Here is a 20,838-nt window from a genome sequence, read left to right on the forward strand (position 1 = left end):
CTAAACGTTCCTAAACTTTGACTTGTATAAAGGAAAAACATAAGGAAGCAGTTTCGGGAATTAACTCCAACTGATATATGACAATGTTTACCCAAAATGTACGGTGGCCCTGAGAAGTCAATGACCAACAAATTTAGGAAGCACATGCAAATGGATAAAAAAAAAAGAGAAAAGAAAACATCTGTATCAATTTGACAACACATGCAAGCCTTCAGAGTTCAAATCATCAACTGTGACACTAGCTGTAATATACTGTGAATAAAGTTTAGTTTCCACTGTAGCTGTGTTAAAAAATAATGAAGTACACTTGCAAGTTTTGGCACCACATCACACTCCTGCAGCAAAAAATAGTCTTAGTAAAATTTTAGGTAACACTTTATACACACTATTAAGCATTAGTTAAGCATGAAATACTGAATTCATCATTTACAACAGTGAATACCCATTAGTATGTAGTTTATAAACACAGTTAAAAATGTTTTACTCATCATTGATAAGCACTAGCTGTATGTATAGACTACATACTAATGAGTATTCATGCATTAAATGAAGAACTCAGTATAAATGAATGCTTAACTAATGCTTAACAGTGTGTGCTTATTATAAAGTGTTGCCCAATTTTATTTTACTGACTTTAAGTTGAATTCATGCATGAGCAAAAGTGTGTCAGGAACTCCGCCTATTAACAGAAATTAAACTTTATGGTTGAGCAACAGCCGCTATTTTAGAAAATAAATGTATTCTACTAAATGTGAAAAATCTGTATTTTAAAAATCCACCATGAGCTACTTTTAGAAACACAGACTGACGCTCGGCTCTTGAACGTTGTTAACAGTCCTCTGCCCTGAACACACCACTGACAGTCTGTGGGCACAGGAACGAGCTGCGTGAGCAAGACAAACCTAAAAATATCTGAAGAGATCTGCAGGAAGAGTGGGTGAAGACTTCTAAATCAGGAACGGACAGACGAGGGCGTTATTGAACTTAAGTATCCGTGTGTTAACATTTAAAAGAAGACTTATTTTAGTGTCTTCTGGTGTTTTAGCTTTGCCTTAAAACTTAAAACAGCAGGACAAAGGAAGGAGAAAAAAGTAATTTGCACAAACTTCTAAATTTATTTGTGTTTCAGAGTTAGAATAATGGCTAAAATAATAGGAAATGCACCACTTTATAACGGATAAACCATACATACATATGTTTAATATGAAGACAGGTAAATCACACGAATGGGAATATTTGACTATTTATGTAGAGTCCATCTTGTTTTCCTTAACCCCTTTAAGTGTTGAGACTATTAAATAAACTGTGGAACATACAAAACACTTATTTGTTAGAATAGTAACACAGTTATTATGACATTTTTAAAATATGGTGCAAGTGCTTTGTATTTAGAGACATTTTTCTGAAATGTTTTATTTAACAAAGCTGTTAATGACGCTTTAATGTTTCAGTAACATCCTGAATTCAGACACAGGCTCACAGTAAAGAGACACAGCGGGTTTGAGCAGGTTTTATTGAATCTCTATGTATTGCTTCATTGCTAGGCTGTTGTTGTTTTTTGTTTTGTTTTTTTTACAGAGGGACTTATCCTGAATTAACAACGCCTGTTTTAACCAAATTCTCTCCAATCAGCGACTTCAACTCCAGCCTCCAGCAATCGCTTCAACCAACTCAGGTCGAACTTATCGGAGATCTGTCGAGGGCTCGATCAGGTCATTAAAGCCACTGAAACAGCCTGAATTTATACATGTGTTGCAAATAAAATCAATTTATTGCTCCGTGAAGTTGTTTCCAGAGAAAATCAGAAGTTAATCTAGTTACAAGTGTTAGAAAGGCTGAGAGAGAAGAGAGGAGAAGAGAATAAACCAGGTTTGATACGAGCCCCAGTGTTGGAGGAACAGCCGACACGAGTCAGGCCAGTTATCTGTTCTTACAGCAGGACAAACAGCTCTAATGTTATAATATAAATCTCTGAGTTTAAACTGGGTCATTTGCAAAAGCAGGACTTTGAGGGTGGGGGGGGGGGGTTACAACAGGATCATTGGGTCGGCTTCTGGTTTTTTGTTTGTTTTGTGTTTCAATGAATCCAGAACATTTTCTTGTCAGCAGACGATGAGGGTCGGGGGAACAAATCCAACTCTGAATTTATTTGAGCACACTGTGGAAAAAAAAGAGAGAGAAAGCAACATCAGAGGAAAGGAGGCAATGCTTCATTTTCATCCCCATATGTATGGAAGCCTTGAGAGGCCATAGATTCATATATTTTATCTCCTCTGTTGCCTTGTTTTTTAGATTCCCCCAAAATTATCCCATCATCAAAACAGTGAATATTGGCTGGAAACATCATTCAGTGTATCAATATCAGAGGAGCAGGAAAAAAATCAGTGCATGACCAGAGGCTAAACTAGCTTCATGTGTTGTTATAGACAACATACATATTTGCGTGCAACATTTAAGAAGAGGATTAAGTTAAGGAGACTTCAGCTTTATCAGAGAAGCAATCTTACTTACTTATATGTACATATATACTATAAAAAATTTATGAAAATATGGCCGTTCAGGGCTTCCATCATCCAAGTAAAGTAAAATCTTAAACTGCATTTCATCAACATACATTTATTGAATGGTATTAATTTTAAAACATATCTGTTACATATAAAATACTGGCATACTGACAATGTAATGTAATGTATTTTTTTAATTGTTTTTATGTTTTCAGATCAGATGAAGTGAGAGTAAGAAAAGATATGAGGGGGACAAACTGTATTTCCCAAAATGTTGGACTGTTCCTTTAAATGAGACCAATTGAGACACTCACACACTGGTTTCCTTGTAGCGGTCCAGAGCCTCCTGGGCCACGACCTCGGAGAACTTGGGGTCGGTCCAGGGGATGTCGCCTGGCACCGTGAAGTTCATGGGAGCAGAGTCGAAGAGCTGCACGGACACGTTGGTGTCTCCGGCTTCCTTCTCCTCGCCTTCCTCACCCGGCTGCTCCTCGCCGTCCTTACAGATCACCTGTAGCACAAAGGGGGGAGGGGGGTTCAGTTCATCCTGTTACACTACATGTTAGAGATATAAACGCACCAGTCACTGTGATTATTAATGAACCATTATACATATTTTTAAAGGGATATTTCAACATTTTGGAAAATTGGCCCATTGCTATAATCCCTATAGTCTCAGCAGTAGGTTTGTTACCTTTATTTGTTGGTGCAAGCTATTTTTAGAACGGCGGAGCAGAGCCACGAGCTGTTCAGAGCTACGCTACGGAGGCTCATGGGATTTCTTGGGTTTCCCTCATCAAACTCATCAAATACACAATCCAACAACTCCAAAACGCTCTGGTGGACAAGTAGTGACCTGCACATTCACCACACTATGAGATAATAACAGAACATTACGAGACAGAGTTGTTTTAGAGGTAAATTCATGCAAAACCACTATAGCGCGTTACCGTCAGGGGCGGTTTTTCAGCAAGCAGTCTCTGCATTTACCTAGAAAACAACTCTGTCTAGTTGTTTTTCTGATTGATCGGTTTTGTAGATGCATTCTGATTGGTTGTCTCCATTCCTACGTTCTGATTGGTGGATTTAGGACCCCATACTGATTGGTCGGCTTGTAGCTGTGCTCTGATTGGTTTGTTTGTAGCCACATTCCAACTGGATACAATTTTTGAAATGTTTTAAAATTTGCTTTTGTAATTTTTGATTGGTTGGTTTGGTGGCTGCGTTCTGATTGGTGGACTTATGACCACATTGTGATTGGTTGGTTTGCAGCTGTGCTATGATTAGTCGATTTGTAGCTGTGCTCTGATTGGTGATTTTGTAGTAATTTATATCAACCAAACCAAACATGGCAAAACAAACCAGAATTCAGGTACAAATTGCCCAAACCAGTCTCTTTCTATTGGTGCAGAGTGTTTCCAGCCTCCTCAGAGCAGATGGACGGCCGCGGTCGGGGAGTGAATAAGACGACACAACAAGGTGCTTTACCGTCTGTAGGTGGAAGATGCCGTCCCTGCTGCTGGTGATGTTGGCCAGAGACGACACCCAGCCGAACTGCGTGTTGAACAGGTCGAGGACGGAGGAGGTGTTGAACATCTCCTCCTCGAACTTCTGCAGCTGGGAGTTGTAGAGCTGAGTGAAGCGCTCGGCCAGCGCCAGGGCCTGCTCCAGCTCCTGCTTCAGGGGGCTCTCCAGAGGTTTGTTCCCTGAGCAGTCTGCGGAGGAAAACATCATCATCATCATCATCATCATCATCATTAAATTGTTTTTTTTTTTTTATTTGACCAGCAAGCACTTTTTAATCTGTTATTTTGCCCAGCAGACAGAGAGCACAGTAGCATCTTCTTCTTCTTTTAAAGTATTTTTATGAATTGTGTATTTTATTCTTTGTATAATTTGTCCTGCTTTTTCTTCTTTCTAAGGCTGCTGTCATGAACAAATTTCCTCTCGGGGATAAATAAAGTATAATCAATTAATCAATGAGCTTCAAAACGCCTCTTGGTAACCTACACACTGGGCTGAACTGGTCTGGCTTTATTTGGCTTCATGAGTTGGTAATGAAAAGTGACATAATCGAATCAGGAATTAGGAGAATAATAGCCTACAATAAATACTTAATAAATATATAATATTTATTAAGTATTTTGTATTTTTATGTAGAAAACCCACCTTTTCCACCTGGCGTATCATTCAGCCTGATTTTACGTTGACCCCGTGGGTTTCTCTCTCCCTTTTATCTTTTTATCTGTTTCATGATTACCTGCACTGTTTGCCCTGTCATACTTTTGTTTTACATCTATTTTATTACTTGCTATTGATGTGCAGCACTTTGGTCGACTGCTGTTGTTTTAAATGTGCTATACAAATAAATGCTGACTGACTGATAATATAATATATTATAATATAATATAATATTGTCATTCTCATCAGAAAATCTCCTTGTGATCTGATTGGTCAGTGGTCTGGCTGCGCAACAATAAGGTTACCATGGTGATCCATCCACTGTGTTTGCAGTCCCAAACCTCGTTAACACACAGGAAGTTGTTACATAATTGGATTTCAGTCTTTCCAAGTCACTGGTCATTCATTTGAATATCACTTCCTGTTTTCTTTATGATCATCGAATTATTCTAATTTTGTAGCTCTAACAAAACAAAAAAAAACCATCTCAGACTCCTCGTCCAGGTTTCCACTTCCTGTTTCCTGTCAGATGAGGACACAGCCGGACCTTTTAAATGGTTGTTTTTTTTGTATACGTTTTATGACATTTTACATAATTAATCCATATTCCTCATGTAGTTTTGGCTGCTTTTATGTTTTTAACTTCCTTGTTTCCAACGTCATCTCTACTCTACATCATGTTTCTAGTTTCCCATGTTTACATCTTGGATCCATGACCCAGCAGCAGAGATTGAGCTCACCGATGTGTTGGATTTCTTTGCACTTCTGACACTCGTCACGGAACTTGATGCAGCCGGCCGAGTTGCGGCGAATCTCCCTGCAGGTCATCCTGCCGTTACCAAACGGTCTGGTGATCACCACGTCCTCGTTCACGCTGCCGTCTGAAGGCAAACGCACAAACACACACAACAAACACTTCACCTCAATTCTGCTAAAACGTTTACATGTTAAACGTGCATGTGTAGAAGTAGCCAACTATTCATTTAAAAAAAAAAAAACATCCTCACTTTCATTTTACAGTAGTGCAGAGGACTTTTGCCCATTATTCTGAAAAAGCGACCCTCAAAAATAATATGGGAGTCAATTTTAGAATATAAAAAATAAAGTAATACAATATTTTTAAAAATCACTTGCCTTTCATTACACAATTTTTCACAGATGGAAAAAAATTAGCATTGCAGAAAAAGATATTTCACAGTTTTTGAAGACGCAGTAAATCTCTGCATGACAAAAGTCTGTGCTTTTTTTCCATATTATAGTTTTTTGCAAATCAAAGGACAGTGTGCAGACAACTTTTTTCTTCCTTCTTTTCAGCTCTCACATCACTTTGAAACTTCACACAATGTTAAAACTCATACAGTAAACAGTCAGAAATCGTATACCCTCATTGGGAGCGACGTCGCTATCGATGTCCGTCATGGAGTCCATGTGTCCAAAGAAGTTCCTGCCCATTCCCATCATGGGAGAGAAGAGGTTTTGGAAGCCGTGGAAAGGATTGTTGAAAATAGAGCGAGTTATGCGCCTGGGACTGGGGCCGAGAAAGAAACCGGGAGCCATGAAGGGCCAGAAGCTTCCCTGTTCAGCCACCTGAGGAGGAGGAGGAGGAGGAGGAGGAGGAGGAGGAGGAGGAGGAGGAGGAGGAGGAGGAGGAGGAGGAATGAGGCTCAGATCACAGGAATATACAACAACACATCACTCAGAAACACCCGTACCTTCCTGCTGTCTGAGTAAATGCTGTCCACGCCGTCGGCCATCTCGGAGTACTTCTCCTCCAGCTGCCTGAACTCCTTGTTCTGTCGCTGTCCCTCCTGCTGCAGGACGTCGATCTTCTCCCCGTTGATCCAGATGGAGAAGGGAGACGACCTGTTCAGCACCTCCTCCAGCTGCACAGAGGACACAACACTTTAAATCATACACTTTTTCTTTCTTTTCTTTTCTTTATTAGGACAACATAGGCTACACTCACACTTGCACATAAGAAACATACATTTATACATGACACAACAAGAGCAAACAACGACAACTCCCTAAAAATAAACAAACCACAGAAAAAAAAATCTGACAGACATTTGACAGACACCACAGACATCATCATTTCTCTGCACTCAGATTTCATTCTATACTTCAATACCTTAAATAATCTAGTATAATACACACACAAAGTAAATAAATAAAAATAAAAGGTAACACTTTACAATAAGGGTCCCTTAATTAACGTTAGTTAGTACATTATTAAACATTAAATAATGTGTTAATTAATGCTGAGTAATGCATACATAATGATTATTCAACTTTTATTATTAATTAATAATTTATTAACTAACTTTCAGTAGTAAACATTAACTGCTTACTAATAGGCTACATTAATTAATGTGTTTCCTAATCTGAAGTAATACATAATAATGATTGTTAATATATCTGTAAACAGTTAATTAATGCTTAATAATGTACTAACTAACATTAATTAAGGGACCCTTATTGTAAAGTGTTACCAAAAGGGTACAACCACAACTGCATTCAAACTGTAAACCAGTCCTCTTTATAGACTAAATAATTCATTAAATTCTAAGAGATACTGTTTTAACAGTGTTTTAAACCACACTCACAACTCCTCATTCGACGTCTATAAGCATTATTAGCCGTGTGTGTGTGTGTGTGTGTGTGTGTGTCTCACCTGGCGTCCCACCAGTCCCGACCCGCTGCTGCAGGTCCTGGAGTAGTATTTGACGCAGGTGTTCTTCAGACAGGGCTTACACTCCTCCCACAGAGCCTTCATGGTCTCGTTGCAGACCTCCTCCTCCTGCTCCAGCTTGGCCTCCATCTCCTGAGCCTTACGCATCGCCTCCTGCCGTGAAACATCATGGAAACTATATATCCTCAGACACTGTGCCGTCACTGCCAGTTTAGTATCACTGTTTGTCCTATTTCCTGTAAGACATATTCCTGTGATCACGTAGAGAGTTAAAACTAAAGTAGACGGTGTTTTACACTGCAGGTTCTCTCTTATTTGAAAAGTCCAGTTTTTCTTATATCATTTATATCATATTATTTTAGGTTATGTAAGCTGCTGAATGGTATGAATTTCCCTCTTAGGGATTAATAAAGTATTTTCTATTCTATTCTATCTATATCTTTGCTCTTGAAAGGTGCTATATAAATGAAGGGATTCACTTAAAGTTCAAGACCGAATATTATTTTTCTGTTGTTTAAAGACATTTTAAAGGTATTCTGTCTTTTCTTTCTTATTCTATGTCCTGTCAGGAAACCTTTCCAGCTGTTTCTCATTTCATTTTTCACTTCCACACAATAAAATAACAGAGAAAACATCTGGATTCTTGTATAAACTACTGGGCGTAGCGCTGTGCTGTGATTTTAAAAGCATATTAACTGTTCTACAATGGTTTAGTCAGCTCCACTGAAACAAAATAACCTCCTTTGTTTTGTTTTTTTTCTCAGTGACTCATATTTTAACTCCTACCAACGGACTGTATTAAGAAAAACGCAGTTAATCCAGTTCCACCACCATATAAAGAACCACTGTCTAAGATGTGAGTGTGACACTGATATAACGTACGTCTTTCTGCTCCTTGGTTTTCTCCAGCTCGTCCAGGAACTTCTTGTGATCCTCTGAAGATTTCTGCATCACGCTCTTCATCTCCTTCACTCCGTTGATGGCGTTTTCAATCTGTTTATCCAGATACTTCTCTCCCTGAAGCGAGAGCTCTGCAAAGACAAACATCATTAACATCAGTCATTCTCCAACCTCTGCTCATTTCTTACTTTGAGGCTATTATTATATCTCTTTGCATGTTCATTCAGCCTTTATTTTAAATTGGGAACACAGTGGAGTAGAGACCTCATAAACATATGAGCAAAGGATAAGTTAAAAATACTTCTCCACACTAGAAACTCCAGTGTTGAGCTCATATAAAAGTGGCAGGAAACAAAAACACAATAAAATCAAGTGTCAAGAAACAGAACAATAAAAGCCACAAATCTGTCAGAATAAACAAAACCTTCACACTGATTACGTAAAACATCAAAATAAGGGTGTACAGATGAGCTAAAACAGGAACATCTGGAAGTAAAATGTGATGTAATTAAAGATTTCAAGAGATTTAAAGGTTATTCTGCAAGTTATTCCATATAAAAACTTTTTTTTTCTTATTAATTACTTCTTTAATTGACTTTAAATGTAGTTTTATTTGTTCAATTTTTTAATATTGGAGATTTCTGCCACCTGTTTTGTGACAGAAACAATGTTTCTCTGTTTTTAAAGGGACAATGATCCAAAAACTTCACTTTGTTGAAAAAAAATCTAATGAAAATTGAAAATTGGCAATTATTTTCATGAAAGTTTCCGGATGCCGGTGCAGAGAGACACTCACGGGACAGATCTTCCTTTGAAGGAGGGAGGATGCAGTTGGCCGAGGCCAGGACGAGGGCGACCACGGCCAGGGACTTCAGCCCCTTCTTCTTCATCATCATCATCATCATCATTAACATCCTCTCTGACTCTGAGCGGGCCAGCAGGCAGTGATGAGCAAAAACCTGCAGGAAACACAAGAGACACATGAGACATTGTTGTTCAGTCTGAGCATCCTCATGTTGTTGTAACGTCCCTGCAGCTCCACTAGGGGGCGACACACACACACACACACACACACACACACACACACACACACACACACACACACACACACACACACACACACACACACACACACACACATTGGACACCAGTTAAAGAGCTACGCAGGAGAAATTGAGCACTCTTGCTCAGCAGTTTTCTGCAGAATATAAAAATATACCGGTCGGTCAATACTGATAAATAATTCATAAAGTCACATTCAGCAAGGACGTCGTCGTGGTCACCGGACTCTGACCCCAGATCAGTGTTTCCTGTGACTTTGACTTTGTGTCTTTCAGGGGAATTGCATAAAGAGAACAGCAGGCCCTTTCTCTGTGACGTGAGCTCGGTCAGCTGCTCGTGTATTCAACAATGATAGATTCAACAGAGAGAGACTATAGCATTTGGTTTCTTCTCCTCCTCCTCCTCCTCCTCTTCCTCTGGACTCAGACAGATGGACTGATCCTCTCTCTCTCTCTCTCTCTCTCTGTGCAGTCTTTCCCAGGCCGTACAAATCTCTCTCTGTGGCTCTAATCTCTGTTCATTGTTTCTGCAGCCAAACGTTAATCTCTCATTTTCCTCTACAGACGCGGCTCAACGCACCAGTAGACCGGCCTTTTGCCCACCAGACTAATGACATCATGAGTCAAACTGGGATTTGAAGGCTCAACCCTCAAAAACACTCATCTGGTGACGTCTTCTTGTTGCCTTGTGGCAGTTTTCAATCCACCTGTAAACTCATCAACCAAATTACATACATGCGTCATAGATTCATTTATGTGCTGATGATCGAAGGCCATAAAATGTAACTGAAAGCTCCAGATATGTTCCAGTAAAAGGACCTAATGGTGAGAAAGTAACATTTTAACATACATAAGAAAATTATGAATCAAAACCCCTTGAAAAGTAAAAGTTAAAAGGAAAATTGAGAAATTTAACAAGAAATCAAGTCCTATCAAATCAAAATCTGAAACTCTGATGACTTTATCAACACAAATGGTCACCAATAAAAACTTAAAGCAGAACTTTGTCCTGGTCCATGGATGTAAAAGTAAATATAAGTACAGTAAAACACATGCTGCAATGGCAACGTGTGTTAAAAAAAAAACCTTGATGCTGTAGTTATTTGCTGTGTTCATGGTCCTGATCTATTTGTTCATCTCCTCCACTCACTCTCATGCACAGTCACAGTCTCCTGTTCCTATGGAAACAAGCAACTGCGACAATTCACCTATAAATTTAACCAAAGATTTATGACTTTTAAATGAATTTGTTAATAAATCCACTCCTACAATACCCCGTTCCCTCCACCCTTTTTGCCCTTTGGCTGCACTATTCAACCAAATGCAAATAAGCCTTGTCCTTAGTATTTGGCATTGTTGCTAAATTTATAATCCCTGATTTTATGTTTTATGTGATGCAACAGTGGCTTTCTCATCCGTGAAGCAACTACAAAGAGTTCCTGGTATCTGTTCTCATCTCAGTTCGTTATTTTAATCTGAAAAATGTCACCGACTGTTCCCAAACGCAGCAGGACTGAACGCCCACCTGGGAGCTAAATAAACGTCCCACTTTCTCCGCTCTATATGAGCTCATGTGTCCGGGAGTTTAACACTTCAGAGTCTCTCGCACAACAAGGTCATTATTAATGTGAGGAAATTAAACCTCTCGCTTCATTTTAGCAGGCCAGTAAGTGGAGGGTTTGTTAACAGGAGGGGAGGAATGACAGCAGCTTATTTAATGAAAAAAACAAAAAACAGAGTAATTTGATGTGCAGAGGGAGAGAAAGGAGAGAGTGCAAGAGAAAGAAAAAAGAAAAAGTCAGAGAATAACACAGAGAAAAGGAAATAAATAGGAATGAAATGCAGAATCAATTTGCCATGCAGAGGTCAAGCTCGGTTATTTGTTGAATAGCAGCTGCAGGGATCCTGGTTGCACAACAGAAAGAATGCAAACTGTCCGACGGGCCTCTGCTCCAGATGTGGACGACGACGAGGCCTTCCAGAAAGTTCAGCCTCAGACTGAAGAAGTGATGTGATGTGATACAGATTAAAGAGCTATTTCTGTCTTTACTGGTCTATTATATCTTCCCATCTACATCAGACATGTTTTCACATCTAAACCTATTTTATTTTACTGTAATAATACACCATCACTGTTATTGTATTAAAGACTGATATGATTAATTAATCAGTTAATAAATGAGTTAATCACTAGAACAACAATTTTGATAATTCATTATTAGTTTAAGTCATCTTTAAATAAAACGTTTTGCATCTCCTTCAATCTCAGACATCAAACTTCCTGTTTTTCTTGGCCTCACAGAAATGAATACCTTCAATCGATAATGATGACTCTATTTTTGTTATGGTATCATGTTAACGGAGCTCAAGGTAATGCAGTGGATGTGCTTGTGGAGTTTATGCACAACTTCCAAAAGTATTTTTCTTTTCTTTTCTTTTTTATTAAATATAATTTATTATAATTTTCTCTGTTAGAAGTGCAAAATCTTCATTAAAGTCTTTCCCAAAGCCAGAAAAAAGGGAAGAACAATTAACTAATCTGGATCATCTCAGCTCCATTTACAACGAATGGGACATCAGAACATTTGGCCTCATTCTGGCCTCATTTTAAAGTGTTTGGGGATTTTCTTTGCACCCAGAGGAGTCACTCATTACACAGTTTCTGCTAAATTCAGGCCAGATCTAACACAGAAAATCTACTAAAATCCCCCAATATCTATACTACATGTATTGTTTTAAAGTCATTTTATGGTAAGTCAAAAGAACAGGTGAACCTGAATGATTATTACAATTTACACATATGAATTTAAATTTTGCAGCGCTAACAAACAGTGATGTGTGTTTTCAAGTGAGCCAACCACAATGTAGTGATGTCATTTACCCTAATCCAGTTGTTTTGATCCAGAGATGGAGGTCACACCCATGAGTAAGCAATACAAACAACACCTACAGCATGAGGTCAGCATTCCTGCACTGACAAAAACAACTGCATGGACCAACATTTAACATAAAAACCAATGCACATCAAGGAGCTGAATTAGAGGTAGAAATATTTACAGCATGACATTTTTTTTAAAGACAAACCAACAATGCAGGATGTTGCACTGTTCTGCTCTAATCTGTTAGAATAAAACTACCACACACACTAACAGCTGCGCATGAAGAGGTCGTTTCTCTGAGAGCATCATGAACTACAGACTCAAACACAAACACAACAGCTCCTGTGACTCACCTCAGTTAGTTTCCTGAGACTCCAGACTGTCTGAAGCTGCCTCCGTCTCTCTGCTGCTCCTATTTATACCCGTGGATAACGGGGACGGTGCAGATACGTGATTCACTGAGCAAAGCACGCTACTGTCAAAGCGCTGAGACGGACAAACTGCACGTCCTGTCTCACCCTTCAAAATAAAAGCACTATATATGGGAAATATAGTCAAAAAACAGATGCATAGATGCTCAAAATGCTGTTTAAACATTGATGCATCACTATTAATGTAATTTATTCATTAATAAATGAATGGTTGGTCCACAAGGGGGCGCTGGTGCATCATGGGAACTGTTCCCAGTGCTGAATTATGTAGGAAAAACATGTAGGATTGTTGTTGCTGTCTGGAGGATTGTTGTGCCTCATTCACACACGTTACAAAAAAACCACACATGTGAACCCATTTTCCACATGTGGTAACATGTTTTACACATGTGCTTTACATGGTAACACGTGGTAACATGTGATCGTTACCACATGTGATCACATGTGAAAAGTTTCTTAGATAGGACTTTGAATATATAACCTTGAATATAACCAGTAAGAGTGCACCAGTGGCAGCCATATTGGACCTTCATTGTCAAGGTAACAATAATAAACATGCATTTATCATTTTGTTTTTGTATAGTAGTAACGGTAAGAAAAGTTTCTTAAGGTTACCTCGATTGACCTTTGTTATCACATTTATTTAATGGGGAAAAAAGTTTGTGAAAGGGTTGGGGTCATGTCATGGGTTATGGAATTTAAAAAAAAATAAAAACTAATAAGTATAAACTACTGGTTTCAGAGAGAAAATAGTTATTAGGGGGAAAAAACCCTGAGCTTTTATTTTGAAGTCAGGGTGAGTTTTCCTGTTGTGGTGTTTAACTGTACGTGACTTGACACTTTTAAGCCAGAGGACTTTTCCAGAAGTTTTGTAATTTATTGGCAGAGGCACTGAGAGCTGCTGAGCAGAAAGACAAACATTTGATTCATCCGGACCGTGACTCAACATTTAATAATTTCACTTTCACATTTCATTGTCTGCATATTACTAATTGACTACACATTACCAGTGTTTACATTTTACCACATTATGTTCACTGTTTCACAAGAGATGCACAATAAAGAGAAAAAAGTAGAAAGCAGAAATACAACAAAAATGACTTGCAAAATTCAAAAGTCATATGATATTACACAGTTTGTACAATGAGAGCTTCCTTTGTGTTTCATGGTATACAAAATACATATGCTAGGGTATTTACACAGCCCTAGTGCATTAATTGAGATTAATTGAGATAGTAAATAGGTCTATTATTATTTACCAGACCAGAATCTCACAATGTTGCAGGACCCCTGGTCATAAAAGACATCAAACAACCACAAAAAGAAGCAAAGCAACTATAAGACATCCACAAAAACAGACGAAACAACAATTTCTCCATGCAAAATGTTAGAACCACTCATTCAAACGTTCAGATGTTTTTGATTTATCACAGCCTGTCCACTGTTCCACTGCAAGACAATGTGCACAGAACAATAACGGTGTTACCTTTTATTAACAAAAAATAACTCACTTTTGATGATGACACTGCAGAGCTAGTTAGAAGCCCATTGAATAAAGTAGTGAATTTACGTTGTTGTGTTTTCTTCTTGACCTCCTGATTGTTTTGCCTGACAAAGAGCAGCTTGTCTGAACTCGCAACACTTTCCGTAAGTGTGAGTAAGCAGAAAGGTCACAGGAATCTAAACACCAGAGAGACGAGCACAGAGGAGTAAAAGCATGTACACACACACACACACACACACACACACACACACACACACACACACACACACACACACACACACACACACACACACACACACACACACACACACACACACACACACACACAAACACAGAGAGAGACACACACTCACTTATAATTGTGTGGCTGGTGAGTCAGGTCAGACGTCAAATAAATTATTATTATTGCTGAAGGGCTGCATCATAGGGGATGGATCTTCCAGTAAATCACATAAACAAAAGCGCACGCACGCACACACACACACACACACACACACACACACACACACACACACACACACACACACACACACACACACACACACACACACACACATTCCTACCTTGCCAACAGCGAACTGTTACTGCAAACAAACCAAATGAGGACCACGTTTTTTTTTCTTTTCTTTTTTTTATTGTCGTGTTTTGTTTTTTTTGTCTGAAAAACTGCTTTTCCCACTTGTGGTTTTACATCTACTAGACCTCATATTCACAAATGAACCACAATGCCACTGATTGCAGTTGTAGCTTCTTTTTCTCTTCAGTCCCCCACTTTGGGTGTTTGGACTGTAAAACTTACTGGGCCTCAAATACTGTAGCTATGTTGCACTGTGGCCCCATTAGCTATTGCCAACACAATTAGACATTTCAGGATCGTGGAGAGAGACTTAAAGGGGAACTTAAAGTGGCACAGTGATGCCCCTCTATGGCACAACATGAATGTACAGATTGGAAATAAGCCGCTGGACTTTAAACCATGGTCTTTGAAAGGTATCCATGTTATTGGGAACCTGTATAATGGCAATGGCATGCTTAGCTATCAGGATTTGAAGGACCGCTTTGATCGACTCTTCTTTTTTCATTTGCCACTGAGGGCTAAGCTTCCCATGCACCCTCTGATAAATTGGATGAACTCCCTTCCCTGCAGGGACTTTGTATCGAAAGTCTACTCCAAACTATCTGGACAACAAGAGACTCTATCGATGCTCAGAGCATGATGGCAGAGAGACTTTGATCTGAAAGATGATGACATTTCCTGGAACAATGTGTGGGAGAACATCTTTCTCGCCTCCAAGAATCCAAATCACCAACTTATTCACTTTAAAGTGTGTCACAGACTCTATTATACACGTGTGACTAGGTTTTGCATGAAACTGATACCAAGTCCAAGCAGTGCCAACTCAATGCAATAGGATGTTATAGACACATGATGTGGGAATGTCCCTCTGTTCAGGCTTTTTGGGGGCGGGTTAGGTGGGTATTAAAGCAGAAGTAAGCGATCCAGTCGTTTTGGCTAACTTCCTGTCAGCCGATGGAGTTAGCAGTCCCCGCCCTCGTCCCTACGTCACCACATTCACGCGCATCCCTTGGCTGCACACACAGAGAGGACCGCCCCTTTATGCCGTTCTCTCTCCTCATTGGATAAAGGTTGTAGGATACGAGGAAAGTTTTCTCCTCGGCTTACAGCAGAGCAGAGTGACTGACAGACCCGTGTTTCGGACCAAACACTCTATATAAGTGATTGCTGTCGGAAGATATAACTATTTAAGACTTATATTAACACAAATATTCCGCTTACTTCTGCTTTATATTAAGCTGTACGGATGCTGCTGTATGTCTCACTCGCTGTGGTTCAATAAAAAAGTTCTTCACAAAAAAAAAAAAAAACTTATTGGGCCTCATCAACACCGACCGTCATGTACTCTGATCCTCTGGGCCGTCCTTTGGCCAGAAACACTTGAGGTTCAGTCTTTCATCTGAATATTGCACTTGGAAATTCACCAAGGACTCAACCCTGCACCGCCTCCAAACTTCGCACACCTCTGAAGTTGTTATTTCTTTGAGCATTTGAGCCTCAGGGTCATTGGACTTCAAATTTCAGTGAGGCTAATAAGTATCAGGCGCTTGTCCTCCAAAACTTTCAAGCATGCTCAGAGACAGCTGTAAACAGACACTTAATCAGAATTTAATAGAACCATTGAGTGTTTATTATCTGTGAAGGGCCCGAGGATTGGAGCCAAGTGGTCCTCTGACAACCTGAGCTATTTGTCCAGACACACTTGAGCTTTCTTTGAGCCTTTGACTTTTTCCTTTCCTCACATTAGACTTAATCAAAACCTTTCTTTGATCTTTCATTTTTTGTCCTGTGGAGTCAAACTTCAAAATTCATCAAGTTACCTGGGAATTGAACCCAACTCAGAACATCTGAGCCATGTTTCTTGAGAGGTTTTCACTCATGGCTGTCTTCAGATTTTACTATGGCCCCCTCCTGACCCCTAAAGACATAAAAGCAGTGGAAAAACCACAGTAGATAATATATTGAAGGGGATAAAATGTTGTATCATTGAGAAAAGATAGGAAATGTGACGAAATTCCTGTGTTATCTTTTATGATAAAGCCGTACTGTTGAACCTCTAGAGACTTTTCTTTACCTTCCTTTACCTTTACTGTTTCTTACATAAGGAGTTTCAGAGAGGTGAAGAGTTCAGGTCTGGTCGGAGGGGAACAAGGGGACACTGACCCTTTAAACTGGTCTCCACATTGTTTGTTTCCTGCATAAACTTGACTCCCTAAAGAATCAACCCTCTGAATTTAGTTGCAGGTTTTATTTTTTATTCTTCTGGGTCAAGTAAATCATGTTTTTGAGGGATCTCTAATCCAGACATCACACCAGCAGGAAGAAGCTTCCTTTTTTTTATTAACATTGTCTACTTACACAAAACTTTGAAGTTTATTTCAGGACACATGTGTTTCCATAATCCCATCACAGTCAGTGAGGTTTTACTAAACTTTCATGTATCTGTTTACTGTCGACCACATGTGGTCCTTAATGCTCCACCAGGTGTTTGGCTGCTTTCTCCATCCGTGTGAAACACAAATGTGACACTAGGTGGCAGGAACGTCATTCTTACTAACTCTGCTTAAGTATTTTACTCTCCAAGATCAGCACTCACCCAGATGCCAATAAAGACTGTGAATCTGCACCATGTTGCTATAATGAACTGTAATATGACTTTTAAATTGTCTTTTCCACATGTTATTTATGTACTATTCTAACCCTTTACTCGTTGCTTTCCCAAGATAGTACATTCAGGTTTATGTTAACTTTAATGAGGATTTATCCACCTCTTCCTTTGCAGTATGTTTTCCTGTGTTGTTGTTTAAATCCACCACAACAAGTTAGTTTGAGCCTGTTTTTAAAGTCACACTGGCTCTAAATTCAGTAAAGAACATCTGTGTAAAGAAAATAGTTATGGAGGAACTGTAGAAGCAATAAATATGAGTAAGAGCTTGTAAAAATATCTGTCTGTCTGTACTCCCTCCAGTATGGCCTCCACATATGAACGCATCACTGTCACGAAACAGCTGTTTGCATGACGGCAGCTTTAGCATATTTAATCTATTAAAGAAATCTGTTTGAGTGACAATGGGAGCCTGACGTTCATTTCTATATTATTCTATTGTTATGTAGCCTATTGTTACAGTATGTGTGTCCCTCCATCTGTGCTTGCTGCTGCTCTTCTTTTGCAGACTTGTTTGTGTCACAATGGACTCTGGATCGAGCTTCATCAAACCAAGATGGACGCTGTTGCAAAAGAGCACATAACTGTCAGGGGGGCGGTCTAGAAGATGGGAATATTTACAACCTTGTCGCTCTTTTATTAAAGGTCATTCGCAATAGGAACATTACTTAAAGATGCCGTGAGAAGCATGATGTTTTAGTATTTTAGTGTTGATCCATTATAAGACATTTGAAGAACCAGAAACTATCTCAGTGTAGTTTTCCATCTACTTCCTCAGGCTTCTTTAAGGAGCTTAACAAGTAACAAAAGGTCACTGAGCCAATCAGAAGAGACGAGGCTTTGAGACTCTAATCTAATTGGTTTGACTGTTTTTTGGATTGATGCAACAGATTTCAGTAAAAACATTCACAGCAACCAAATCATGTAAAACTGGATAGTTGGTCCAGGTGGGCGGGGCTTGGGCATGGCTGAGAGTGGTTACTGCTTTGACAATACTGTAGTTACAGAATGTTAATTTTAAGACTCACTTTCTGAATTCAACTAAATATAGACTGTGTGCGTTTCTCAGTGGAGTGAGGCTTTGATATTTTTTTTTTACAGTAGCCTATACAGAACGTAGACCTGCTTTATCATCAAAGAAGACATGGAAGCCTCACTTTATACAAAATGGGAAATCTCGCGAGATTTGCGCCTGCGTCAGTAATCGCACTGACGCCGGCGCAAATCACGCGAGATTTGGACGGACCAGGAAGAGGAGCTTCCGCTACAAACAAGCTTGAAATATAGACTTATTTAATTTTTTTCGGAACAATTTCCCATTTCGGGGCTTCAATACAAGAGGGACATTACATACGAGCAGCATGGAGGTATTTGGATGTTTTTTGGTGTGTCTTTTTGTTACAAAGAAAAGTGGTATCCATTTGCAACCGTCATATGGACATGCACTGCTACGCCGAGACCCCCTGTAACTCGAGAAGCCACGGATGGAGGACTCTGAAACTTCTCCCAGCCCTTAGTCGACATGAGGGTGAGTAGATAATGAGTGCAATTTGAATTTTGGGTGAACTATCCTTTTAAGACTTGGGTATATAGTTTACAGATATCAACCTACAGTACAGGAACACAACAGCTTTGGATAAAAAACAGAAATAAGGTATTTTGGTTAATCAGAAACAGGAGATATTGTGATGTTTACAATGAGACTCTGTACAAATTCATTACAGTTTTGTTTATTCAAAATGATTAGAAATAACAGTGGACACATGGTCAGCCCAACAAGTCTATTGCTGGCAAGGGAGAAACGTGTGTGTGTATGTGTGTGAATGCATCCTGTGACGAGCTCCTCTGGTGTTTAGTTGGCCAACTTTTCAACTGAAACCATGTTCGTGGGCTCTGCAGCCAATCCTCAACCAGTGGCATTAATTTCCACACATGGAAACACATGGCAAGCTCTGAAGGAGATGCTCTGCTTGGCCTCTAACATGAAACATAATTATCACCAGGCTTAATTGGAGCCATTGGTGGTACTGAACGATGCAGGGCTGACAGGCCACAGATGAACTTCAAACACTCGGATGATTCTGGGATCAATTTAGAGGAAATTGTGTTTCTGTGTGAGTGTGCAGATGTGTGAGTGCGCTGGAATGTGCACGGACTGAGCTGATTAAGTAACTTCTCATTTTAATCAAAGGCTGGTGGATTCATGATCAAAGAGCGTTAAAGGGATATTGGTCATTAAATTAGTTCATGGATTCAAACCGGAGCATCAGGGTCAGAGCTGAAATCACTTTGTCTTAACTTCTTCGTGAGGAAAGAGTCCGGGGATGCAGAAGTAAAGCTCAAGAGGGCATTTAGTTTTGCTCTGATTATGGTTGCGATGGTGATGCATTGCAATCACACAACAATCTGGGAGCACTGAAATGTCCTGGTAACAGTAAAGTAGTAATCACAGTAAGGAATGTCCTTCAGGGTACCAGGAGCTCTGGTTCTGGGAAGTGTTTGTCCAAACAGAGCGTCTTAATTGGTCGGCCATTACGTCAGCTCTGTTTTGTGCCCTGATACTGTAAATACCTTCATATTAGGCATTTGCATGAAGAGACTGTAATGTTGTTTTTATCACTGGAGAAGAAAGCGTTGTACCTGTTACTACCGAATAAGTGCTCCACTTTCATAGAATGACGTATTAATGATACATTTGATCTGTGTTAAAGGGATAGTTCAACATTTGGGCAAATTGGCCCATTGCCATAATCCCTATAGTCATAGCAGTAGGTTTGTTACCTTTATTTGTCGGTGCAAGCTATTTTTAGAACGGCGGAGCAGAGCGGCGAGCTTATCAGAGCTACGCTACGGAGGCTAATGGGATTTCTTGGTTTCCCTCATCAAATACACAATCCAACAACTCTAAAACGCTCTCGCTTTGACATAATAATGTAACGTTATGAGACAGAGTTGTTTCCGAGGCAAATGCAGAGACTGCTTGAGTGTTTTGGAGTTGTTGGATTGTGTATTTGATGAGTTTGATGAGGGAAACCAAGAAATCCCATGAGCCTCCGTAGTGTAGCTCTGAGCAGCTCATGGCTCTGCTCCGCCGTTCTAAAAATAGCTTGCACCGACAATTAAAGGTAAAAAACCTACTGCTAAAACTATAGGGTTTATGGCAATGGGCCAATTTGCCAAAATGTTTAACTATCCCTTTAAGGCATTTCTGAGAATAGCATTTGTGTTAACATTACAACCATGAATGCAATGGGTAATTTTGCCATGTGTATGTTACTATTTTCTTCGTATGGGAAGTTGCATAAGAAAGTGGTTAGCACTGTAACCTTAGAGCAAGAGGGTTTGGGGATCAAACACTAGTCCTGGTGCCTCTCTGGGTGGAGTTCTCCCTGCACCTCTGCACCTCTGCACCTCTCTCCCGGTTCTTCAGCTTCCTCCTACAAT

The 20,838-nt window shown here is 39.6% G+C and overlaps 1 protein-coding gene across 1 annotated transcript; it reads right to left on the minus strand.

Moving 5' to 3' along the window:
• Window positions 1-1,145: 1,145 nt before the first annotated feature.
• Window positions 1,146-12,651, minus strand: clu (clusterin). The gene is made up of 10 exons (XM_084001018.1): window positions 12,571-12,651; window positions 9,074-9,236; window positions 8,260-8,408; window positions 7,360-7,530; window positions 6,398-6,568; window positions 6,068-6,272; window positions 5,426-5,566; window positions 3,993-4,219; window positions 2,819-3,015; window positions 1,146-2,158 (listed from the first exon to the last, which is right to left on the minus strand). Exons 2-10 carry the CDS (start codon window positions 9,189-9,191, stop codon window positions 2,146-2,148), a joined length of 1,392 nt encoding a protein of 463 aa, XP_083857144.1. The 5' UTR covers window positions 9,192-9,236; window positions 12,571-12,651; the 3' UTR covers window positions 1,146-2,145.
• Between the last annotated feature and the right edge of the window lie 8,187 nt (window positions 12,652-20,838).

This window comes from Trachurus trachurus (genome assembly GCF_905171665.1).
Source record: "Trachurus trachurus genome assembly, chromosome: 24".
Taxonomy (NCBI): domain Eukaryota; kingdom Metazoa; phylum Chordata; class Actinopteri; order Carangiformes; family Carangidae; genus Trachurus; species Trachurus trachurus.

Bases quoted from the DNA above. Each gene is read 5' to 3' on its own strand.
- clu (XM_084001018.1), bottom strand. From the start codon at position 9,191: ATGTTAATGATGATGATGATGATGATGAAGAAGAAGGGGCTGAAGTCC. The intron at 6,569-7,359 runs GTGAGACACACA...TCCTCTGTGCAG, and splicing joins CGGGACTGGTGGGACGCCAG to CTGGAGGAGGTGCTGAACAG. The intron at 4,220-5,425 runs GTGAGCTCAATC...TTTCCTCCGCAG, and splicing joins CAAAGAAATCCAACACATCG to ACTGCTCAGGGAACAAACCT.